General features: G+C 46.4%; 1 protein-coding gene across 5 annotated transcripts in view; it reads right to left on the bottom strand.

The window, feature by feature from the left end:
* LOC123761011 (protein amalgam) overlaps positions 1–26,403 on the bottom strand; it is a 185,861-nt gene that overhangs the window by 80,109 nt on the left and 79,349 nt on the right. For all 5 annotated transcript variants that reach the window (XM_069339332.1, XM_069339333.1, XM_069339328.1 and 2 more), the window contains exon 3: positions 11,957–12,127. In XM_069339332.1, the coding sequence (XP_069195433.1) occupies positions 11,957–12,127 (171 nt within the window). The remainder of the gene's footprint in view (positions 1–11,956; positions 12,128–26,403) is intronic.

The raw sequence follows: 26,403 nt of genomic DNA, 5'->3' as shown, positions 1-26,403 counted from the left end.
ACAGGCCACACAAGTAGTGGAAACCGGGCCTACGACCGGTTTTCATTTTTTCATGGGCCGGTCATAGGCCCCGGGGTTTTTTCGATTTTTTCCCCCGGCCGGTCGTAGGCCCTGGGGTATTTTCGATTTTTTTTCCAAGGCCGGTCGTAGGCCCCTGGGTTTTCTCGATTTTTTTTCCAAGGCCGGTCGTAGGCTCCGGAGTTTTTCCATGTTTTTCCCCAGACCGGTCGTAGGCCCCGGGGAATTTTCGATTTTTTTTCCAAGGCCGGTCGTAGGCCCCTGGGTTTTCTCGATTTTTTTTCCAAGGCCGGTCGTAAGCTCCTGGGTTTTCTCGATTTTTTTTCCAAGGCCGGTCGTAGGCCGCTGGGTTTTCTCGATTTTTTTTCCAAGACCGGTTGTAGGCTCCTGGGTTTTCTCGATTTTTTCCAAAGCCGGTCGTAGGCCCCGGAGTTTTTTCATGTTTTTCCCACGGCCGGTCGTAGGCTCCTGGATTTTCTCGATTTTTTTTCCAAGTCCGGTCGTAGGCCCCTGGGTTTTCTCGAATTTTTTCCGAAGGCCGGTCGTAGGCCCCTGGGTTTTCTTTATTTTTTTCCCAAGCCTGAACTTGGCCCCCTGTCATTTTCGCTCAAGGGGATTAAACGGCCGCCTCCAGTCATCCCAAAATTTCGTTAGCTCAGTGACCCTGCACAGGCACGTTAAAGGGGATTAAAAAGTCGGTCATAGTCCTCGAGGTTTTCTCAAATTTTTACACCAAGCCGAACATAGTACCCTGTCATTTAAATCTTTTTACTTCCAATCTATGTTAACCAGAACATCAACTGATACTATTAGATGATGAACTTCAGTAGGTCTATTATTTCTCTATTAATACCCCATTTCTTCTCCATTTATACACATCAATAATGTAACTCCATTAATATTCAGAAGGTTCTATTTATTCTCCTTACTTATCTGGAAGCTTTATATTTATAGCGTCCGGTCAAGGATCGTTTATTGAGCATAGGAATGAATGAATGAATGAAACCCAGAGCAACACAGAGCGTGAATTATCATGTAGCGTGGCGTTCAGCCCTATTACCGAACCAGTATTTACCCAAGTCTATTTCCTAAATTTAAAACTTATCCAATTTATACCCATTGCTTCGTGTTCTGTCTCGTGTTTATAGTATTATTATCCCCCTTTACTATGTTCCATTTTGTCACACCTCTATCATGTCACCCCTATTTCTTCGTCTTTCTAGAGAAAGTAATTTGAGCTTTGTCAATCTTTCTTCGGAGATTGCTTATTGAGCATAGGGCAAAATAAAAATGAAAACCCACTGTCATCCATTTGTATGAAAACAGTCCCCCTGCCAGGCATGGTGACTTCAATGCGATTCAGTAGTAATCCAATATTGCTGCATAAACGCATAAATATATTTGCACTTGCAAAAATATATATGCACATCTCACATTCGCTCAAAAAACATGCCTCCCTACGCCTTGCTGTAGAATATAAGAAATCAAAATACTCATTCAGTGTACATATATATATAAATTACAATGAATAAAAGCAAGCCTCTCATGTTTTGAAATAAGGCCTTCTGCAGTTACCTTCTTTTCTGACGTCATCATCCCTAATGCGGCGCGACGCGCCAATGAGCTCAAAGCTTCTAGCCTACGTGCTAAATGCAGATCCTAGGAGGTTCACACATTAGTGCGAACTCTTAATCAGGCTCAATACCTCAACTGTACTCTGTGCTTCATCAGAGACGATATTCAGCTACCTTCTAGGTTATCTTGAGATGATTTCGGGGCTTTTTTAGTGTCCCTGCGGCCCAGTCCTCGACCAGGCCTCCACCCCCAGGAAGCAACCCGTGACAGCTGACTATCACCCAGGTACCTATTTTACTGCTAGGTAACAGGGGCATAGGGTGAAAGAAACTCTGCCCATTGTTTCTCGCTGGCGCCTGGGATCGAACCCACGACCACAGGATCACAAGTCCCGCGTGTTGTCCGCTCGACTGACCGGCTCCCTTAATATCCCAATCCCAATTTCCGCTCATTGCTCATATTTTCTGTTATTCATTTCATAAACCCTATCAAACCATCCTAACCTAACTTATTATATAACAAACAAATACATTTCTACAGACCGTTGTTGTTGTTTAGCGACGTCGCAAAAAGCGACCTCAGTATAGGGATAATGTATTGCTGGCCATTAGCATATAAGTGTTAAGGCACCACAGCACCTGACTGTTCAAACTATGTATGACGTCACCAGATGACCAATGCGGCCTTTAGCGTCCTACTAGCATATGTATTTAATGTTATTATTCAAAATGGCTAGACTAACCATCCCCACCTAACCTAATCAGAGGTTTAAGAATATACATTTTAATCATCCACAACTGTAATTATTATTCGGTAATAAGTGCAAAAGTATAACAACAACCCAAATGTCGTACCGCAATTTAAGCAGAATCGTACATCTGGCAGCATAGCAGGTGAGCTGAACATAAGAATAAAACTAACTGCAGAAGTCCTATTGGCCCATACGAGGCAGCTCCTATATATTTCCACCGAATCTCATTCATATTCATGTCCACTCTATGCTTAAAACAACCAAGGGGTCCCACTTAAAGTATTAGTTTACAATAATAGTTTTAATAAATAGCTCTCATTCTAGTTTTATACACAACAGCAATTATGAAACCCTATAGCTAGATATCGTACTATAATCCACAAGTAGTTACCACACATCTGGCAGCACAGCGGATTAGTAGCTGTGTTGATAGGCTAGTCAACTGTCCTCACATCCATCAAATAGCTATCCAAATGTCGCACCTCAATTCATCCATCTAGCAACTTAGCTGGATGCTAGTCACTATATTCATAGCCTAATCATTTCTACACCTCAAAAATAAAAAATCCTAGTTTCTAAACCAACACTCGCAAATACATGCATACATACCTACACATACTCCACAACCCATACATTCATAGAGAATAGCCTAGTTTTTTGCCACCATTTCCCCCATTAATCAGATGTAATTTATGCCATACACAGAAAATACAGCAGTTACACGCCAAATATGCCATTTATGCACAAAATATGTTATTTACACTCAAAATATACCATCACACAAAAATATGTCATTTATAGACAAAAATATGACATTTTCATACAAAATATGTCAGTTGCACACAAAAATGTACAATTTACACAATATTGCATGTACACTTAGAGTATAACATTTACACAAAGTATGGTATTTGCACAAATATATCAAAATGCTTATATATTTAGACAATCAAAAATGCGCTTTCACTAAAATTACACAATTTCACAAACATAATTTTCACAAAATACCCACACATTGTCTCATAAACCAAAATACACTTACACCATGAACATCTATTTTTTCAGATTACAGAGCTTACACAAAATACACAATTTGCACTCAAAAATACAGTTGCACCAGTTCCACTTCAACAAATTAAAAACACAACTTGCATAAATGCACTATTAGCACAAAAATTATTATAAAACATGGACAATTATTACACAAATTGTGTGATTATTATACATCTTTGCACAATTAATACAAGCAAACTTGCTATATAATTACTCAACTTGCACAATGACAATCAATACACAAAGGTATAAATAAACAATTCGTCTATATGCAATTACACAACATGCGCAATTAATACACAACTTTCACAAATAATGCACATCTTTCATAATTATTACACAACTTGCACAAATACATATCTAGCACAAATACGTACAATACATAACTACCCCAAATATGAAAATACACAACTAGCATAAATACACGATTTACACAAATACAATTACGACATTTACACAATTAATACACAAATATTAAAAAAATATAATCAATACACAACTTACCAAAATATGAACAATACATAACTAGCACATATTCATTAAACACACAACTACACAATACACAATTTAAAGAAATATAATCAATACATAATTGCAATAATCATACAACTTATGCAAAATACATAATCTGCACAATTAATACACAAGTATATTAATTGTGCTATATATGTACAAATACAAACACAACCAACTAGGTTAAACAATACACAATTTGCATGATATTTTTCTAGATATTTTTCTATCGAGGGCTGGGGTTGTTGCTGTTGCGAACTCGTCGGAACCAGTGGTTGGAGGCATTTGTTTGGGTTTAAACTGTTAGTAGATAGTGGTATGGGAATTGATATGGAGGAAGGAGGTAATAAAAGTATGTATTTGTGGGAGAAAAGAATTGGCAAATTGATCAGGGCAAGAGAAGGGCCTCAAAATAACAATTCACTTAGGGTATATTACACTAACAGTAGAAGTCTAAGAAACAAAATAAACGAATTAAATGATCATGTCTGTACAGAAAAAAATAGATATTATTGCACTTACCGAAACGTGGATGAATGTAGAAAATAGAGAACTATTAGCTGAATATCAAATAAATGGATTTAAACTATTTCACACAGATAGATATATTAGACGAGGAGGGGGAGTAGCCATATATGTTAGGGACAATTTGAAATGTAGTCTCAAAGAGGTAATCAAAACTGAGCCACACACAGAAACTATTTGGATAGAATTAAACGAAAAAGCAAATAATATTATAATAGGAGCTATATATAGGCCACCAAATTTAGACAGAATGGAAGCAAAGCATATATGGAATGAAATATCTAGAGCATTTAGATCTAAAAGTATTTGTGTCATGGGTGACTTTAATTTTAGTGGTATAAACTGGATTAACAGAACATTGAATAATGAAGCAGAAGATTTTATAGAATTAATTGATGATTACTTTCTTATGCAACACATTAAGGAACCAATGCGAGAAAATAATATTTTAGATTTAGTGTTAACTAACAGGGAAACACAGATTAATGACATCGAAATTGGGGGTGAACTTAGGAACAGTGATCACAAAAAAATCAAATTTAGCATAGAGTGGAATAGATCCGCAGGAGAAAATTCTGTTGAAGTGCCAAACTTTCGTAAAACTAATTTTAATATCCTAAGAATTTTTTGAGGGCAAATAGATTGGAAAGTCTTGGGTATAGGTGGGGGAGGGCCGGTCTTGGAGCAAGACGTGAACCCAGCGATGTGTGATGTAGAGGAAGATGTCGATTTGGATTCAAAATATAACTTATTTACAAATATTCTAAGCAAAGCACAGAAAAGTAGTATACCTTACAAATTAAATAGATTAAATATAAATGACCCGAAATGGATAACAATGGATCTGAAAAACCTTATAGGTAGAAAGAGAGCTTGGTACAAAAGGATTAAGAATGGGGAAGTCAGTTTAGAACAAGAATTCGCACAACTGGTTAGAAATGTTAAAAAAAGAGATTAGGAGAGCAAAAAGAAACTATGAAGTTCGTATAACAGGCCAAGCAAAGACAAATTTTTTGCCTAAATTTTTTTTTCAGTTATATCGAACAAAGGTTAGGGAAAGGATAGGTCCATTAAAAACCGAGACAGGTCAGATAACGGATAATGACGAAGAGATGAGTAGTATTTTTAATAAATATTTTATCTCTGTATTTACTAAAGAAGAACTTAACTCTATGCCTTCAGCCGAGCAAGTCTATGTGGGTGGGGACGAAGACAGGGTGACTAGTCTAACAGTTATCAGGGATGATATTATTAAACAAATATTAAAACTCAAACCAAACAAATCCCCAGGGCCGGATGAAGTGTTTGCCAGGGTGCTTAAAGAATGCTTTGCGATCCATTGTCTACCATATTTAACAAATCATTAGAGTCAGGCAGAGTGCTAGAGTCGTGGAAGCTTGCTAATGTGGTACCAAGTTTTAAGAAAGTGAAAATATATTCCTACCTTAAATATAGAGTACAGGAGTTTTTACAGGAGGCCACACACACCATGCAACACCCGCAACAGGAGGCCAAACACCATGATACACCCGCTTCAGGAGGTCACACACCATACAACACCAGCTACGGGAGGTCACAGCCATGCAACAGTCACTACAAGAGACCATGCAACACCCGCTACAGGAGGCCACACACCATGCAACACCCACTAAAGGAGGCCACACACCATGCAACACCCACTAAAGGAGGCCACACACTATGCAACACCCGTTACAGGAACCCACACATCATGCAACACCCACTACAGGAGGCCACACACCATACAACACTCACTAAAGGAGGCCACACACAATACAACACCTGCTTCAGGAGGCCACACACACCATACAACGCCTGCTACAGGAGGTCATACACCATACAAAACCTGCTACAGGAGGCCACACACCATAGAACACCTGCTACAGGAAGTCACACACAATACAACACCTGCTACAGGAGGCCACACACCATACAACGCCCGATACAGGAGGCCACACACACCATACAACACCTGCTACAGGAGGCCACACACCATAGAACACCTGCTACAGGAGGCCACATACCATACAACACCTGCTACAGGAGGCCACACACCATACAACGCCCGATACAGGAGGCCACACACCATAAAACACCTGCTATAGGAGGCCACACACACCATACAACAACTGTTACAGGTTGCCACACATTATACAACACCTGCTAAAAGAGGCCACACACCATACAACACCCACTACAGAAGGCCACACACCATGCAACACCCGCTACAGAAGGCCACACACCATACAACACCTGCTACAGGAGGCCACACACCATACAACACCTGCTACAGGAGGCCACACACCATCCAACACCTGCTACATGAGACCACACACACCATTAAACACCCGTTACATGAGGCCACTCACACCATAAAACACCCGCTACATGAGGGCCACATACCATACAACACCTGCTACAGGAGGCCACACACACCATTCAACACCTGCTACATGAGACCACACTATTATAGATTGTGTGTTGGTTGGTGTTGTTGTCGTGTTCCTCCTTCTCTATGGACACAACCTGTCCTCTTAAAAAGAACGTCGCTTTTGGCCGTTTGCCCGTATGGCCGAATATGGACGTAATTTGAAAATTAAAATAAATTGAAAATAAATTTAGGATTTTTTTTTTCAACAACAGTAAGTTAAGGGTCCTCTGATAGGTTAGGTGGGCAGGAAATTCTCATAAAGTTTCGAAACGTTATTCAAAACGTTAATTGAAAGTTCCTCTTCGAAGCTGTCCGAGGAGGGTCGAACGACTCAAACAGAAAACGGAACAGTACGTCACTTTTGTGAGTCGATTTCATTTCAAATTACGTCCAAATTTGGCCATAGTGCGCATACGAGCCAAAAGTGACGTTATTTTTAAGAGGACGGGTTGATGGACAACCCAACCCACAACTCGGTAGAGTGCTTATACTTTACCAAGAGATCACCCTGGGCGCTTCTGGCTCTTGGAGAGGGGCTCAACGTCACACATTTAGGGGATGCGGCTCCAATACTTAGCCTCGTTGTTACGTGCACACACCCACTCGAGTCGCTGTGACTCCCCACTCTCTCCTTAGGTGATATGATCTCCTCAATCCCCTTTTGACTTATTAGTATTACCTTCTACCCTGTCCACAGCAGTGGTTCTTGGTTCTTTCTCTCTCTCTATCTCTTCTTCTGTACTATTTCTTGGGAAGCCTCACTAGGACAAGGGCAAACACCAGCAAATTGGAATACATTTACTGGACAAAGCACATACACAATACATACACACATATAATAATAATGAATCCTATACTCTATACTATTACAATCAGGTTGCACTCCAACACAACCAGAACTCTATCATCAGCTTATCAAGTGGTATCCTATCTTCTGATTCCCCACCTGATACTATCTACCTCTTCAAGAAGATCAAGTCTTATACTGCACTGTTGCATTATCAACAAGAGAATATATATATATATATATATATATATATATATATATATATATATATATATATATATATATATATATATATATATATAAACGTGTACAAGGAAAATCAGCATGTGAATGCAATAACATATATCAGTATAAATGTTCCTTGATACACAGCAATGATCAATCGATCACCCTATCAGTCCAAGAACACATACATTTGTAGGTAATCCAGCCTACGACTGTAACTCTAAACTTCAGTATAAAACACTCCTTGACATAAGAATGCAAACAATCACTCACCTCTCACTGCGTCTTGCACGCTAATGACAACCACACACTATCAACTCCCTACAAGTAATCCAACAGAACTTCCCTTCCACCTCTGGAAATTCACTATCCTGATATCTTCAGGTTCCTCCGGGCTTAACTACCAGGATCCTCTGCAGCTCCTCCAGGCTGCTACCATGAAGTTTCCTTGAGCAACTACGGTACTTCACCCTTCTGCTAGGTTCCTCCACACCTCTCTTGGCTGCTACACCATGAAGTTCCCTCGAGCAACTATGGTGCTTCACCACCTCTACAGAAGCATGTGACACTCCTCTTCACTGCTTCTCCTCACAGCTCGAGGTCCTCGCCTCCATTACCTTGGAGTCTCATCAACTACTCCCTCTGTGCTGACTTCGAAGTTCTCAGCAACTTCTTCCCCAAAGACAAACCTGAAACCCATCGACACTCCAATAAAAATGTTTCACCTTTAACACATAAACAAAAATAATCACACAATATGTTTGCTTCCAACCTCTTATCTGTCCTCTACATACTGTGAGAGTGGACTCCCCACCTCGCCCGGTGGGCCTCACTCACTTCGGGAGGGCCCTCCGTCCTCGGGAGCTCTCAGTCACCTGCCAGCGCTCAGAGGGGACAGACGTCGCTCCGTGTTCCTCCCTCTCCACTCTCTTATTTTAGGCTTTCTGCCTTATCAAAACATGTCTAACTTATAAATAAACATTGCTATTGTCGCTGGGCACACGACCAACTACAAGCAAGCTTACTACAGATTGTCTCGTCGAGGGCGCTATCCCTCAGACATAGGCTGGTCAGGCCGCCTCCACGGCCCACAATAATGCCTCTGGGCGGTTTAATAAACACTCCTCGTCGCCCAGGACTTGAGACCACACATCCCCAGCTCGATTCCACAGCTGGCACGTCTGCACACTTCTCTTCTCTTCGAGATATATCACTAGGGGTTCCCTTCTGACGGGAGCTCAACGGAGCGCGGCTTTCCCCCTGCGATGTCTGGTCTCAAGTGAGGTCAAAGCCCCTCCAGAAGCGAGCCTCACACCCCCAGCAAAACATCCACATCTCCTAACCAGTCATTTATCTGTTTTCTTCTTCACTGCCCATAATCTCAAATTGTTATTTAAATCCAACCAACAATTTTACATATGTGTTATCACCTCCATATTTCCTAGACCTTCCGGTTAGGTCAGGCTTGTTGAATAACTCTCAAGGGGGAGACTCGTTTCTCCTGTAGGCTGAGATCATAACAACACACACACCATAAAACACCCGCTATATGAGGCCACACACCATAAAACACCCGTTACATGAGGCCACTCACACCATAAAACACCCGCTATATGAGGCCACACACCATAAAACACCCGTTACATGAGGCCACTCACACCATAAACACCCGCTATATGAGGCCACACACCATAAAACACCTGCTATAGGAGGCCACACACACCATACAACACCTGTTACAGGTGGCCACACATTATACAATACCTGCTAAAAGAGGCCACACACCATAGAACAACCGCTACAGGAAGCCACACACACCATACCACGCCTGATACAGGAGGCCTCACACCATACAACACCTGCTACAGGAGGCCATACAGCATACAACACCTGCTACAGGAGGCCTCACACCATACAACACCTGCTACAGGAGGCAACACACCACACCTGCTACAGGAGGTCACACACCATACAACACCTGCTACAGGAGGCCACACACCATACAACACCTGCTACAGGTGGCCACATACCATTCAACACCTGCTACTTGAGGCCACACACCATACAACACCTGCTACAGGAGGCCACACACCATACAAGACCTGCTACAGGAGGCCACACAACATACAACACCCACGACAGGAGGCCACACACCACACAACACCTGCTACAGGAGACCTCACACCATACAACACCTGCTACAGGAGGTAACACACCACACAACACCTGCTACAGGAGGCCACACACCATACAGGAGGCCATACACCATACAACACCTGCTACAGGAGGCCACACACTATACAACACCTGCTACAGGAGGCCACACACTATACAACACCTGCTACAGGAGGCCACACATTAAACAACGCCTGCTACAGGAGGCCACACACCATACAACGCCTGTTACAGGAGGCCACACACCATACAACGCCTGTTACAGGAGGCCACACTCCATACAACGCCTGTTACAGGAGGCCACACACCATACAACACCTGCTACAGGAGGCCACACACCATACAACGCCTGTTACAGGAGGCCACACACCATACAACGCCTGCTACAGGAGGCCACACACCATACAACACCTGCTATTACAGGCTACACACACCATACAACGCCTGCTACAGGAGGCCACACACCATACAACACCTGCTTCTGCAGGCTACACACACCATACAACGCTTGCTACAGGAGGCCACACATTATACAACACCCGCTACAGGAGGCCACACACACCATACAACGTCTGCTACAGGAGGCCACACACCATACAACACCTGCTACAGGAGGCCACACACCATACAACACCTGCTACAGGAGGCCACACACACCATACAACTCCTGCTACAGGAGGCCACACACACCATACAACACCTGCTACAGGAGGCCACACACACCATACAACACCTGCTACAGGAGGCCACACACACCATACAACACCTGCTACAGGAGGCCAAACACACCATACAACTCCTGCTACAGGAGGCCACACACCATACAACACCTGCTAAAGGAGGCCACACATTATACAACACCTGCTACAGGAGGCCACACACCATACAACACCTGCTACAGGAGGCCACACACATTATACAACACCTGCTACAGGAGGCCACACACCATACAACACCTGCTACTGCAGGCTACACACACCATACAACACCTGCTACTGCAGGCTACACACACCATACAACGCCTGCTACAGGAGGCCACACATTATACAACACCCGCTACAGGAGGCCACACACCATACAACACCTGCTACAGGAGGTCACACACCATACAACACCTGCTACAGGAGGCCACACATTATACAACACCCGCTACAGGAGGCCACACACCATACAACACCTGCTACAGGAGGCCACACACCATACAACACCTGCTACAGGAGGTCACACACCATACAACACCTGCTACAGGAGGCCACACATTATACAACACCCGCTACAGGAGGCCACACACCATACAACACCTGCTACAGGAGGTCACACACCATACAACACCTGCTACAGGAGGCCACACACCATACAACACCTGCTACAGGAGGTCACACACCATACAACACCTGCTACAGGAGGCCACACATTATACAACACCCGCTACAGGAGGCCACACACCATACAACACCTGCTACAGGAGGTCACACACCATACAACACCTGCTACAGGAGGCCACACATTATACAACACCCGCTACAGGAGGCCACACACCATACAACACCTGCTACAGGAGGCCACACACCATACAACACCTACTACAGGAGGCCACACACCATACAACACCTGCTACAGGAGGCCACACACACCATACAACACCTGCTACAGGAGGCCACACACACCATACAACTCCTACTACAGGAGGCCACACACCATACAACGCCTGCTACAGGAGGCCACACACCATACAACACCTGCTACAGGAGGCCACACACACCATACAACACCTGCTACAGGAGGCCACACACCATACAACACCTGCTACAGGAGGCCACACACCATACAACACCTGCTACAGGAGGCCACACACCATACAACACCTGCTACAGGAGCCACACACCTGCGTTCTCAACATCACAGGGGATGATGACAGACTGGCCAGCCTCCACAGTAAAAAGCTGTGCGCGCGCCAGGAAGGTGGGAGCCTCGTCCGTGACGTCCTCGTAGTCCTGGTACGAGTTCGGGTCGTCGTAGGTGTCGTCGTAGTGGTCGTTGTAGCCCCTTGATAGTCCTGCACACAGCACAGAAGAAGTAGTTAGTATTCAGAGCATCAATCAAATAAGCATTAAATCAATCAATTATAAATCAAACATAAACCAGACAAGCATCAACCAAACAGGTACCAGCCAAACAATCATCAACCCAACAATCATCAACCACACACAGGTACCAACCGAACAGGTACCAGCCAAACAATTACCAACCTAACAATCATCAACCAAGCAAGCATCAACCAAACAGGTACCAACCAAACAGGTACCAAACCAACAATTATCAACCACACAGGTACCAACCAAACAATCATCAACCCAGCAATCAACAACCACACAGGTACCAACCCAACAATCATCAACCCAACAATCATGAACTAAACAATCACCAACCAAACAATCATCAACCCAACAATCAACAACCACACATAGGTACCAACCCAACAATCAACAACCACACACAGGTACCAACCCAACAATCAACAACCACACACAGGTACCAACCCAACAATCAACAACCACACACAGGTACCAACCCAACAATCAACAACCACACATAGGTACCAACCCAACAATCAACAACCACACACAGGTACCAACCCAACAATCATCAACCCAACAATCATCAACTAAACAATCACCAACCAAACAATCATCAACCCAACAATGATCAACCAAGCAAGCATCAACCACTCAGTGATGAAGGTAGTCCCATCACCGTGACCAGCCCTCAAGCGAGTACCTCCTATTTCTTAAGATAACAACACGAGAACGTAAGAATTAAATATACTGCAGACAATATATATTGTGACTAACTGATCTATACCCATGAAACAATGTGTGCGTGTGTGCCCAATGGTGGAGGCCGGGCGCTCGGGGCTAACATCACCCAAATTTGCAGGGGGAATGGTCTGGGGTACGGGACAGCCATAACCTGGCCAAGGTTGGCCTAAGTTAAATACTTTAGGAAATATCAGTAATTATCCACACCACGTAATTATCCAGGGGGAGCCGGTCGGCCGAGCGGACAGCACGCTGGACTTGTGATCCTGTGGTCCTGGGTTCGATCCCAGGCGCCGGCGAGAAACAATGGGCAGAGTTTCTTTCACCCTATGCCCCTGTTACCTAGCAGTAAAATAGGTACCTGGGTGTTAGTCAGCTGGCATGGGCTGCTTCCTGGGGGTGGAGGCCTGGTCGAAGACCGGGCCGCGGGGACACTAAAGCCCCGAAATCATCTCAAGATAACCTCAAGATAACCCTCAGGTACATTTTCGTGAAGATAAATGTGAAACATGACGTGTCATTACCGTGGAGTTGTAACGGTCGCAATAAACGCCAGGGAAGGTATTAAAAGGAAGAGAACACCAATCTTAAGAGACATTTACTTCAGAGCCTCTCGACGGGGGGGGGGGTGGGGGGGGAAGAAGGGAGGGGTGACCTAGGGGATAGGAACTAGGGAGGATCAAGGGGAAGCAGGGGAGAGGGGGAGTATGGAGATTGGGAGAGACCAGGGTAAGGGCGAGGGAGTACGAAGTGGGGGGGAGGGGACAAAGGGAACGAGGAAGGTCAAGGCAAGATGAGGGGAAGAGAAGGGGAATGTCTAAACCGGGAAAATGAGGGATATGAGAGAGAAGTTAAATGAAGGGAGAGGGGAGGGAAGGGAAGGGGAAGGGGAGCGGAGAGAAGTGAACGGGAAGGGAAGGCAAAGGGAAAGAGAGGGAAGATGAGAGATATCGGGATAGAGGAAAAGAAAGACGCGGGTGTCGGGGCAGCGGTAGACTGTCCCGGGCAACGCCGGCCACTTCCCCTATTACATATGTATGTTTATCCATCGCTTGAAACACTGCAGGGATCCCACCCCGGGTATGTTCGGGGACTGTTAACTCTGAGCTGAGCACCGCGCGTTTACCTGCCCTCCCGCCGCCAGGTGTCCTGTGGCCGTCATTATTTCCTCTCTAATATGGCCACCAGTGTAGGTGTTCATGTATGGCCACCAGCGTAGGTGTTGATGTATGGCCACCAGTGTAGGTGTTGATGTATGGCCACCAGCGTAGGTGTTGATGTATGGCCACCAGTGTAGGTGTTGATGTATGGCCACCAGCGTAGGTGTTGATGTATGGCCACCAGTGTAGGTGTTGATGTATGGCCACCAGTGTAGGTGTTGATGTATGGCCACCAACGTAGGTGTTGATGTATGGCCACCAGTGTAGGTGTTGATGTATGGCCACCAGTGTAGGTGTTGATGTATGGCCACCAGCGTAGGTGTTGATGTATGGCCACCAGTGTAGGTGTTGATGTATGGCCACCAGCGTAGGTGTTGATGTATGGCCACCAGTGTAGGTGTTGATGTATGGCCACCAGTGTAAGTGTTGATGTTTGACCACCAGTGTAGGTGTTGATGTATGGCCACCAGTGTAGGTGTTGATGTATGGCCACCAGTGTAGGTGTTGATGTATGGCCACCAGTGTAGGTGTTGATGTATGGCCACCAGTGTAGGTGTTGATGTATGGCCACCAGTGTAGGTGTTGATGTATGGCCACCAGCGTAGGTGTTGATGTATGGCCACCAGCGTAGGTGTTGATGTATGGCCACCAGTGTAGGTGTTGATGTATGGCCACCAGTGTAGGTGTTGATGTATGACCACCAGTGTAGGTGTTGATGTATGGCCACCACTGTAGGTGTTGATGTATGGCCACCAGTGTAGGTGTTGATGTATGGCCACCAGTGTAGGTGTTGATGTATGACCACCAGTGTAGGTGTTGATGTATGGCCACCAGTGTAAGTGTTGATGTATGGCCACCAGTGTAGGTGTTGATGTATGGCCACCAGCGTAGGTGTTGATGTATGGCCACCAGCGTAGGTGTTGATGTATGGCCACCAGCGTAGGTGTTGATGTATGGCCACCAGCATAGGTGTTGATGTATGGCCACCAGTGTAGGTGTTGATATATGGCCACCAGCGTAGGTGTTGATGTATGGCCACCAGCGTAGGTGTTGATGTATGGCCACCAGTGTAGGTGTTGATGTATGGCCACCAGCGTAGGTGTTGATGTATGGCCACCAGTGTAGGTGTTGATGTATGGCCACCAGTGTAAGTGTTGATGTATGACCACCAGTGTAGGTGTTGATGTATGGCCACCAGTGTAGGTGTTGATGTATGGCCACCAGTGTAGGTGTTGATGTATGGCCACCAGTGTAGGTGTTGATGTATGGCCACCAGTGTAGGTGTTGATGTATGGCCACCAGTGTAAGTGTTGATGTATGACCACCAGTGTAGGTGTTGATGTATGGCCACCAGTGTAGGTGTTGATGTATGGCCACCAGTGTAGGTGTTGATGTATGGCCACCAGTGTAGGTGTTGATGTATGGCCACCAGTGTAGGTGTTGATGTATGACCACCAGTGTAGGTGTTGATGTATGGCCACCAGTGTAGGTGTTGATGTATGGCCACCAGTGTAGGTGTTGATGTATGGCCACCAGTGTAGGTGTTGATGTATGACCACCAGTGTAGGTGTTGATGTATGGCCACCAGTGTAAGTGTTGATGTATGGCCACCAGTGTAGGTGTTGATGTATGGCCACCAGCGTAGGTGTTGATGTATGGCCACCAGCGTAGGTGTTGATGTATGGCCACCAGCGTAGGTGCTGATGTATGGCCACCAGCATAGGTGTTGATGTATGGCCACCAGTGTAGGTGTTGATGTATAGCCACCAGCGTAGGTGTTGATGTATGGCCACCAGCGTAGGTGTTGATGTATGGCCACCAGCGTAGGTGTTGATGTATAGCCACCAGTGTAGGTGTTGATGTATGGCCACCAGCGTAGGTGTTGATGTATGGCCACCAGTGTAGGTGTTGATGTATGGCCACCAGTGTAGGTGTTGATGTATGGCCACCAGTGTAGGTGTTGATGTATGGCCACCAGCGCAGGTGTTGATGTATGGCCACCAGCGTAGGTGTTGGTGTATGGCCACCAGTGTAGGTGTTGATGTATGGCCACCAGTGTAGGTGTTGATGTATGGCCACCAGTGTAGGTGTTGATGTATGGCCACCAGCGTAGGTGTTGATGTATGGCCACCAGCGTACGTGTTGATGTATGGCCACCAGCGTAGGTGTTGATGTATAGCCACCAGTGTAGGTGTTGATGTATGGCCACCAGCGTAGGTGTTGATGTATGGCCACCAGTGTAGGTGTTGATGTATGGCCACCAGTGTAGGTGTTGATGTATGGCCACCAGTGTAGGTGTTGATGTATGGCCACCAGCGCAGGTGTTGATGTATGGCCACCAGCGTAGGTGTTGATGTATGGCCACCAGTGTAGGTGTTGATATATGGCCACCAGCGAAGGTGTTGATGTATGGCCACCGGCGTAGGTGTTGATGTATGGCCACCAGCGTAGGTGTTGATGTATGGCCACCAGCGTAGGTGTTGATGTATGGCCACCAGCGTAGGTGTTGATGTATGACCACCAGCGTAGGTGTTGATGTATGGCCACCAGTGTAGGTGTTGATGTATGGCCACCAGCGTAGGTGTTGATGTATGGCCACCAGTGTAGGTGTTGATGTATGGCCACCAGCGTAGGTGTTGATGTATGGCCACCAGTGTAGGTGTTGATATATGGCCACCAGCGAAGGTGTTGATGTATGGCCACCGGCGTAGGTGTTGATGTATGGCCACCATCGTAGGTGTTGATGTATGGCCATCAGCGTAGGTGTTGATGTATGTTCACCAGCATGGGTGTTGATGTATGACCACCAGCGTAGGTGTTGATGTATTGCCACCAGTGTAGGTGTTGATGTATGGCCACCAACGTAAGTGCTGATGTATGGCCACCAGTGTAAGTGTTGATGTATGGACACCATCGTAGGTGTTGATGTATGGCCACCAACGTAAGTGTTGATGTATGGCCAACAGTGTAGGTGTTGATATTTGGCCACCTGCGTAAGTGTTGATGTATGGCCATCAGCGTAGGTGTTAATGTATTGCCACTATCGTATGTGTTCATGTATGGCCATCAGCGAAGGTATTGATGTATTACCACCAACATCAGTGTTCATGAATGGCCAACAGCGTCACTGTTGATGTATGGCCACCAACGTAAGTGTTGATGTATGGTCACCACCATAAGTGTTGATGTATGGCCACCTGCGTAAGTATTGATGTATGGCCACTGTTACGGACCCGAGTCCAGCGTCCGAGCACGGAGCACTGACAACAACGCCATCTGTGAGTCATCTCCCGAAACCCCCTCCAAATGGACGACGCCATCTAGTGAGGACGAGATATACCGGCCACAGGGGCTGGTTTCCCGTCTTGATCAGCTCATAACATAGCCTCTACTGACCTCTGGTGAGGTGGCGCTTAGACAGCAACGCCATCTAAGGAGTGGATAGGTGGACGTTTGTGTCTAAGCCTGTAACTGAGGTACCCTAGAGCATCCCCAGTACTAATGACATGTCTGATTACAGAGTCAACCTGGGACTGCTGTATTGGACGATGGGGCAGTCTACCCAAGGCAGCCATAGTCTCTCTACGAGTTTGCTCTGAGGAAGCTGTGAGTCACCCCGGACGGGCACTGTTGAGTGTGTTAGCCTGCCTGTGACGTGGCAGTACCAGGATTCGTCTTATCTGGGGGCTGGCTGGTGGAAGAGACTAGACACTGTGGTGAGGAGTGTGATCTGTGGAATCACACGAGGCTCCTGCCTAGGGCTCGCAACCCTAGTATCGGTCGTGGAGTGGCCTACACAGCGGAGCTGATTGGAACCTGCCAGCTACAGGCTGGATTTGTGGTTGAAGGCCTCCACGATGGTGCACCCAGTGGGACTGTGATTTGGCTGGCCTGTGGCCAGGGTAGATTCGCCGAGAGAATCAGGGGACTCATCATGGGCCACAACGAAGAGAACCAGGGCTACTCATCTTGAGCACCGTGGAGCATCCTGTGTCTTCAGAGGAAGACTAATCTGTATATAATAAGTGTAGTTATAGCAACCCCGCGTGTGACTGTGATATATTTATTTATAGTGGTGGTAGCAATATATATACAAAAGCAGTGCATTTGTATCCCTTCCCCTTTAATTTACTTGCATTACGGAACACACCCCTTGAAAGCCACTACTAACTTGGGGCCAGATACCCAAACTCTAATAATATCAGAGAAGAACTCAGTTGCGACCCAATAGGGCCGTAACATAATTGGCATCCCCAGCGGGATCCGACCCCTTGTCAAGTATGTTTGACAGGGGTGGTGACGTAGCGCAATCCCCTGTAAATAATTCCCCCTGTGTGTAACTATTAGGACGTTATACGTCCTGTATGGTGCTCGGTGTGATTCAGTGCAATATTGTAGAGTGCGGTGCCCGGTGTAATTATGTGCAACAGTGGCAAGTGAAGTGCTCGGTGCGTTAAGTGCTAAAGTGAAAGCGGTGTGTTAAGTGCTAGTGTTCCATCTAAGTGACAATGGCAGAAAAAGCGACCATCGACGATCTGGACGATGTTCAGGCCTTTCTGAACAGGGAGGACTGTCTTGCCAGATTAAAATATCTGGGAAAACCAGAACTCGTATTAGTAAGTGCCTATCTGGAGATAAAGATACGTGCCAGTGATTCCCGTGTGGAGATCTTGTCCAAAGTTTACAAGCATTTGAAGGCAGAGGAGAAACAGGAAAGCGAGGCACAAATTACAAAAGAAAGTGAGGAAGTAGCTTCCACTGAAAAGGAAGATAAGGGCAGTGACATTGACAGTGATGCAGGTGAGCTGAATATAAGCTTTCTAACTGTCAAAATGCGTGCCTTGGAAATAAATCGCGAGATAGAATGGAAGAAATTAGAAATGGAAAGAGAGAGACAAGAAAAAGAAATGGAGATGAGGCATTTAGAATTAGAAGAAAAGGAAAAAGAAAGACAAGAAAGGAAAGAAGAGCGAGAAAGAGAAAGAGAAGAGAAACGAGAGAGAGAAGAACGAGAAAGAGAAAGAGAAGAGCGAGAAAGAGAAGAGAAACGAGAGAGAGAAGAACGAGAAAGAGAAAGAGAAGAACGAGACAGGCAAGAACGACGAGACAGAGAGGAAAAAGAGAGACAACATGAGCTAGAAGTATTGCGATTAGGTGGTCGGAGGCAAGCAACGGACACAAGTATTTTCGATCCGGTAAGGAACATCAAAATGGTCCCGAAGTTCAACGAGAAGGAAGTTTCGAAGTTCTTCGCGGCCTTCGAGAAAGTCGCAGCCTCTTTGGAGTGGCCAAAGGAGAATTGGGCCATCATGATACAGTCTGTCTTGACTGGGAAGGCCCAAATCGCCTACTCCACGTTGTCCCTTGATGACTCCGGCGATTACGACAAGGTGAAGAAGGTAGTGCTCATGGCTTACCAATTGGTACCTGAGGCTTACAGGCAGAAGTTCAGGAACCTGAAAAAGACCTCAGAGCACACGTTCACCGAATTCGCGACCATCAAGGAACGACTTTTCCAGGAATGGTGTGCCTCTCGGAAGGTGAAGACCAAAGAAGACCTCGAGCAGCTCATACTGTTAGAGGACTTCAAAGACTGTCTGTCTGGAGATCTAAAGACGTACCTAGAAGAGCAGCAGGTGGAGACCTTGAGTGCGGCAGCCACCATGGCTGAGGAATACATCTTGACACATAGGTCTTCCACTAGGTATGTCCCGAAGAATTACCCCCGTCTGTTTGGTAAGCCTCGTCAGGAAGAGGAGAGACCCGTCCCACAAAGCGCTGTGAAGACGCCCCCAAGTAGCCCTCGAAGGACCAGTCCTAACAGTCCGAAACACCGGAGTCCGAGGAGGAATATGGTGTGTTGGACTTGTGAGCAGAAGGGGCATGTAGCTGCTATGTGCCGAGGCAGAAGAGGTAGCGGCCCACGTAGGGAGGTGATGTTGATGAGCTGTGTGACACCACCAGTAGGAAGCCAGTCTATGACTAGTCAGGAAGAACCAAGATTGTTTGCCCCACACACTTCAGGCGGGTATGTATCGAGTGATCAAACTGGTAGGTCAGTTGGAGTGCTCAGAGATAGTGGAGCAGCCCAGTCCATGATCGTGAAAAACTCGCTACCCGAGGGAGTGAGTGTGGACGGGAGACAAAAGGTTGTCCTGGTCGGGTTTCCTAGGACGCGGTATGTTGCCCCCTTAGTGCCGGTACATCTAGACTCGCCTTACTTCAGCGGCACATGTGCGTTGGCAGTAGTTGATACCTTGCCTATAGCTGGGATTGACGTGATACTAGCCAACGACTTGGTGACAGATTGGAGCAACAATCATCCCAAGATTGTGGACGAGTCAGCCGGAACAGCAAGGTCCGAGGTAACAGAAGGCATTGGTAATATCCAGGTACAGACAGACCCGGAATTAAATAATGTGTTTAATCCTTCCTCTCGCCTACAGATTGACAGTATTCTAGCAGAGTCTCCTGATTCTTATCCCAACAAGGAACATGAGGTTATGATGGCAGAAGTAACTGAGTGAGAAGAGAGACCTCGCGTACAAACACCCACGGATACCCCAGAGTCTGGAGTGAAGGCACCTGAGTACTTGCGGTATGGCAAGGTACCACGTTCATTGAACCGGCCAGAGATTCCCCAGACGTCTGAGGTATGTGAGGTATGTGCGAAGGTTATAGTGCCCTCTTCGGTCCAAACCAGGCTAATGGATATAGCCGGCTATGGACATTACAGGCTCATGAAACTTATCCCTAAGTTAGCCAAATGTTTCTTGGCGGTATTTTGTTTTATTCTTATGTGTGTTCTCAGTAAGGACCAGTGGACGACCCGACAGATAATGGCTCCCATGAACATCGCGAAGAGATCCCAGGGATTGGAGATTTGCACTGCGAGTGTTGCAGTCAAAGGAGGGACCTGGAAGGTGATGGTAGATACAGGAGGTATGAGAAGTGATATTATGAGTGACTGTTTCCGACAGGTTGACACCCCGTGCATGATTGCTGAGCCTAGATGCAGCATTATACGGAACGTTGGTCGACCTGACGGTGGCAGAGCAAATACCATCTTCGATGTACGAACAGCCCTGTTGGGACTAGGTGTGGACCTAGTAGAGGCATATGCTGTGAGTACTGATTTAACTATCGCTGTCACTCTAAATTATCAGACCTCTGTATTCCAGGTTCCCGTCTCCCTGAAGGACTCCCGGACCGGTACCAGAAATTCCGTCTGTGACCAGCCATCATCGACCAGCCATCATCGGTGCCATGACACAGGGAAGTGTCGATTCACCCCAGATCGCGTCTATACCGATCCTTACTCGAGGCGCGTGAGATTATGCCCCTGCTTGACATCTCAGTTTAGGTGTGGAAAATCACATCACGCAGGTCATTGCCTTCCATCTGCAAGTGTCCTTTGTGCCAGAGTTTCGCATTAGAACAGTTCTGCGGACAAGACATCCTCGTCACTCCAGTTCATCGTTTACGTGAGTCTGTTTGGAGTTGGAGACCACCACACACTAATTTGGTTTGTTTCCTCTTTTATAGAAACCCAAACCAAATTCCCTTTGGTGGGGAGGTGTTACGGACCCGACTCCAGCGTCCGAGCACGGAGCAGTGACGACAACGCCATCTGTGAGTCAGCTCCCGAAACCCCCTCCAAATGGACGACGCCATCTAGTGAGGACGAGATATACCGGCCACAGGGGCTGGTTTCCCGTCTTGATCAGCTCATAACATAGCCGCTACTGACCTCTGGTGAGGTGGCACTTAGACAGCAACGCCATCTATGGAGTGGATAGGTGGACGTTTATGTCTAAGCCTGTAACTGAGGTACCCTAGAGCGTCCCTAGTACTAATGATGTGTCTGATTACAGAGTCAACCTGGGACTGCTGTACTGGATGATGGGGCAGTCTACCCAAGGCAGCCATAGTCTCTCCACGAGTTTACTCTGAGGAAGCTGCGAGTCATCCCCGGACGGGCACTGTTGAGTGTGTTAGCCTGCCTGTGACGTGGCAGTACCAGGATTCGTCTTATCTGGGGGTTGGCTGGTGGAAGAGACTAGCCACTGTGGTGAGGAGAGTGATCTGCGGAATCACACGAGGCTCCTGCCTAGGGCTCGCAACCCTAGTATCGGTTGTGGAGTGGCCAGGGCTACTCATCTTGAGCACTGTGGGGCATCCTGTGTCTTCAGAGGAAGACTAATCTGTATATAATAAGTGTAGTTATAGCAACCCCGTGTGTGACTGTGATATATTTATTTATGGTGGTGGTAGCAATATATATACAAAAGCAGTGCATTTGTATCCCTTCCCCTTTAATTTACTTGCGTTACGGAACACACCCCTTGAAAGCCACTACTAACTTGGGGCCGGATACCCAAGCTCTAATAACATCAGAGAAGAACCCAGTTGCGACCCAATAGGGCCGTAACAGCCACTTGCATAGGTGTTGATGTATTGCCACTATCGTAAGTGTTCATGTATGGCCATCAGCGTAGGTGTTGATGTAAAGCCAACAGTGTAAGTGTTGATGTTTGGCCACCTGCGTAAGTGTTGATGTATTGCCATCAGCGTAGGTGGTAATGTATTGCCACTATCGTAAGTGTTCATGTATGGCCATCAGCGTAGGTGTTGATGTATGGCCATCAGCATAGGTAATGATGTATTGCCACCAACATCAGTGTTTATGTATGGCCACCACCGTCAGTGTTGATGTATTCCCACCTACGTAAGTGTTGATGTATGACCACCACCATAAGTGTTGAAGTTTGGCAACCTGCGTAGGTACTGATGTATGGCCACCTGCGTAAGTGAAGATGTATGGCCACCAGCATAAGTGTTGATGTATGGCTACCAGCGTAGGTGTTGATGCATGGCCACCAGCATAGGTGTTGATGTATGGCCACCAGTGTTGGTGTTGATGTATGACCACCAGCATAAGTGTTGATGTATGGCCACCAGTGTAGGTGTTGATGTATGACCACCAATGTAGGTGTTGACGTCTGGCTACCAGCGTAGGTGTTGATGTATGACCACCAGCGTAGGTGTTGATGTATGGCCATCAGTGTAGGTGTTGATGTATGGCCACCAGCGTAGGTGTTGATGTATGGCCACCAGTGTAGGTGTTGATATATGGCCACTAGCATAGGTGCTGATGTATGGCCACCAGCATAAGTGTTGATGTCTGGCCACCAGCGTAGGTGTTCATGTATGACCACCGGCGTAGGTGTTGATGTATGGCCACCAGCCTAAGTGTTGATGTATGGCCACCAGTATAAGTGTTGATGTATGACCACCAGCGTATGTGATGATGTAAGGCCACCAGTGTAGGTGTTGATGTATGGCCACCAGCGTAGGAGTTGATATATGACCATCAACATAAGTGTTGATGTATGGCTACCAGCGTAGGTGTTGATGTATGGCCACCAGCATAGGTGTTGATGTATTGCCACCAGTGTAGGTGTTGATGTATGGCCACCAGCGTAAGTGTTGATGTATGGCCACCGGTGTAGGTGTTTATATATGGCCACCGGTGTAGGTGTTGATGTATGGCCACCAGTGTAGGTGTTGATGTATGGCTACCAGCATAGGTGTTGATGTATGGCCACCTTCGTAGGTGTTGATGTATGGCCACCAGTGTAGGTGTTGATGTATGGCCACCAGCGTAAGTATTGATGTATGGTCACTAACGTGAGTGTTGATGTATGAACACCAACGTAAGTGTTGATGTATTGACACCAATGTTAATGTTGATGTATGGCCACCAGCGTTGGTTTTGATGTATGGCCACCTACGTAAGTGTTGATGTATGGCCACCTGCGTAAGTATTGATGTATGGCTACCAGCGTTGGTGTTGATGTATGGCCACCAGCGTAAGTGTTGATGTATGGCCACCAGCGTTAGTGTAGATGTATGGCATCAGCGTAAGTGTTGATGTATGACCAGCAGCGTAAGTGTTGATGTATGGCCACCAGCTTAAGTGTTGATGTATGACCAGCAGCGTAAGTGTTGATGTATGATCAGCAGCGTAAGTGTTGATGTATGGCCACCAGCGTAAGTGTTGATGTATGGCCACCAGCGTAAGTGTTGGTGTATGACCAGCAGCGTAAGTGTTGATGTATGACCAGCAGCGTAAGTGTTGATGTATGGCACCAGCGTAAGTGTTGATGTATGGCCACCAGTGTAGGTGTTGATGTATGACCAGCAGCGTAAGTGTTGATGTATGGCATCAGCGTAAGTGTTGATGTATGGCCACCTACGGAAGAGTTGATGTATGGCCATTAGCGTAAGTGTTGATGTAATGCATCTGCGTAAGTGTTGATGTATGGCCACCAGCGTAAGTGTTGATGTATGACCACCAGCGTAAAAGTAGATGTATGGCCACCAGCGTAAATGTTGATGTATGGCCACCAGCGGAGTGTTGATATACGGCCACCAGCGTAGGTGTTGATGTATGACCGTCAGCGTAAGTGTTGATGTATGGCGACCAGCTTAAGTGTTGATGTATGGCCACCAGCGTAAGTGTTGATGTGTGGCCACCAGCGTAAGTGTTGATGTATAGCCACCAGCGTAAGTTTAAATTTATGGCCACTAACGTAAGTGTTGATGTATGTCCACCAGCGTAAGTGTTGATGTATGGCCAACAGCATAGGTGTAGATGTATGGCCACCAGCTTAAGTGTTGATGTATGGCCACCAGCGTAAGTGTTGATGTGTGGCCACCAGCGTAAGTGTTGATGTATAGCCACCAGCGTAAGTTTAAATTTATGGCCACTAACGTAAGTGTTGATGTATGTCCACCAGCGTAAGTGTTGATGTATGGCCAACAGCATAGGTGTTGATGTATGGCCACCAGCGTAAGAGTTGAAGTACGGCCACCAGCGTAAGTGTTGATGTGTGGCCACCAGCGTAAGTTTAAATTTATGGCCACTAACGTAAGTGTTGATGTATGTCCACCAGCGTAAGTGTTGATGTATGGCCAACAGCATAGGTGTTGATGTATGGCCACCAGCGTAAGTGTTGATGTATGGCCAACAGCATAGGTGTTGATGTATGGCCACCAGCGTAAGTGTTGATGTATGGCCAACAGCATAGGTGTTGATGTATGGCCACCAGCGTAAGTGTTGATGTGTGGCCACCAGCGTAAGTGTTAATGTATGGCCAACAGCGTAGGTGTTGATGTATGGCCACCAGCGTAAGTGTTGATGTATGGCCACCAGCGTAGGTGTTGATGTACGACCACCAGCGTAAGTGTTGACGTATTGCATCAGCGTAAGTGTTGATGTGTGGCCACTTACGTAAGTGTTGATGTATGGCATCAGCGTAAGTGTTAATGTATAGCCACCAGCGTAAGTGTTGATGTATGGCCACCAGCGTAAGTGTTGATGTATGGCCACCAGCGTAAGTTTTAATGTATGACCATCAGCGTAAGTGTTGATATATGGCCACCAGCGTAAGTGTTGATGTATGGCCACCAGCGTAAGTGTTGATGTATGGCCACCAGCGTAAGTGTTGATGTATGGCATCAGCATAAGTGTTGATGTGTGGCCACCAGCATAAGTATTGATGTATGGCCACAAGCGTACGTATTGATGTATGGCCACCAGCGTTAGTGTTAATGTATGGCCATCAGCATAAGTATTGATGTATGGCCACCAGCGTAAGTATTGATGTATGGCCTCCAGCGTAAGTATTGATGTATGGCCACCAGCGTAAGCATTGAAGTATGGCCACCAGCGTAAGTATTGATGTATGGCCACCAGCGTAAGTATTGATGTATGGCCACCAGCGTAAGCATTGAAGTATGGCCACCAGCGTAAGTATTGATGTATGGCCACCAGCGTAAGTATTGATGTATGGCCACCAGCGTAAGCATTGATGTATGGCCACCAGCGTAAGTATTGATGTATGGCCACCAGCGTAAGTATTGATGTATGGCCACCAGCGTACATATTCATGTATGGCCACCAGCGTAAGTATTGATGTATGGCCACCAGCGTAAGTATTGATGTATGGCCACCAGCGTAAGCATTAATGTATGGCCACCAGCGTAAGCATTCATGTATGGCCACCAGCGTAAGCATTGATGTATGGCCACCAGCGTAAGCATTGATGTATGGCCACCAGCGTAAGTATTGATGTATGGCCACCAGCATAAGTATTGATGTATGGCCACTAGCGTAAGTATTGATGTATGGCCACCAGCGTAAGTATTGATGTATGGCCACCAGCGTAAGCATTGAAGTATGGCCACCAGCGTAAGTATTGATGTATGGCCACCAGCGAAAGTATTGATGTATGGCCACCAGCGTAAGCATTGATGTATGGCCACCAGCGTAAGTATTGATGTATGGC

This window comes from Procambarus clarkii, chromosome 41 (assembly GCF_040958095.1).
Source record: "Procambarus clarkii isolate CNS0578487 chromosome 41, FALCON_Pclarkii_2.0, whole genome shotgun sequence".
NCBI classification, from domain to species: domain Eukaryota; kingdom Metazoa; phylum Arthropoda; class Malacostraca; order Decapoda; family Cambaridae; genus Procambarus; species Procambarus clarkii.
The sequence above is the reverse complement of the archived record's forward strand: the minus strand, read 5'-3'. Positions and strand labels throughout refer to the sequence as shown.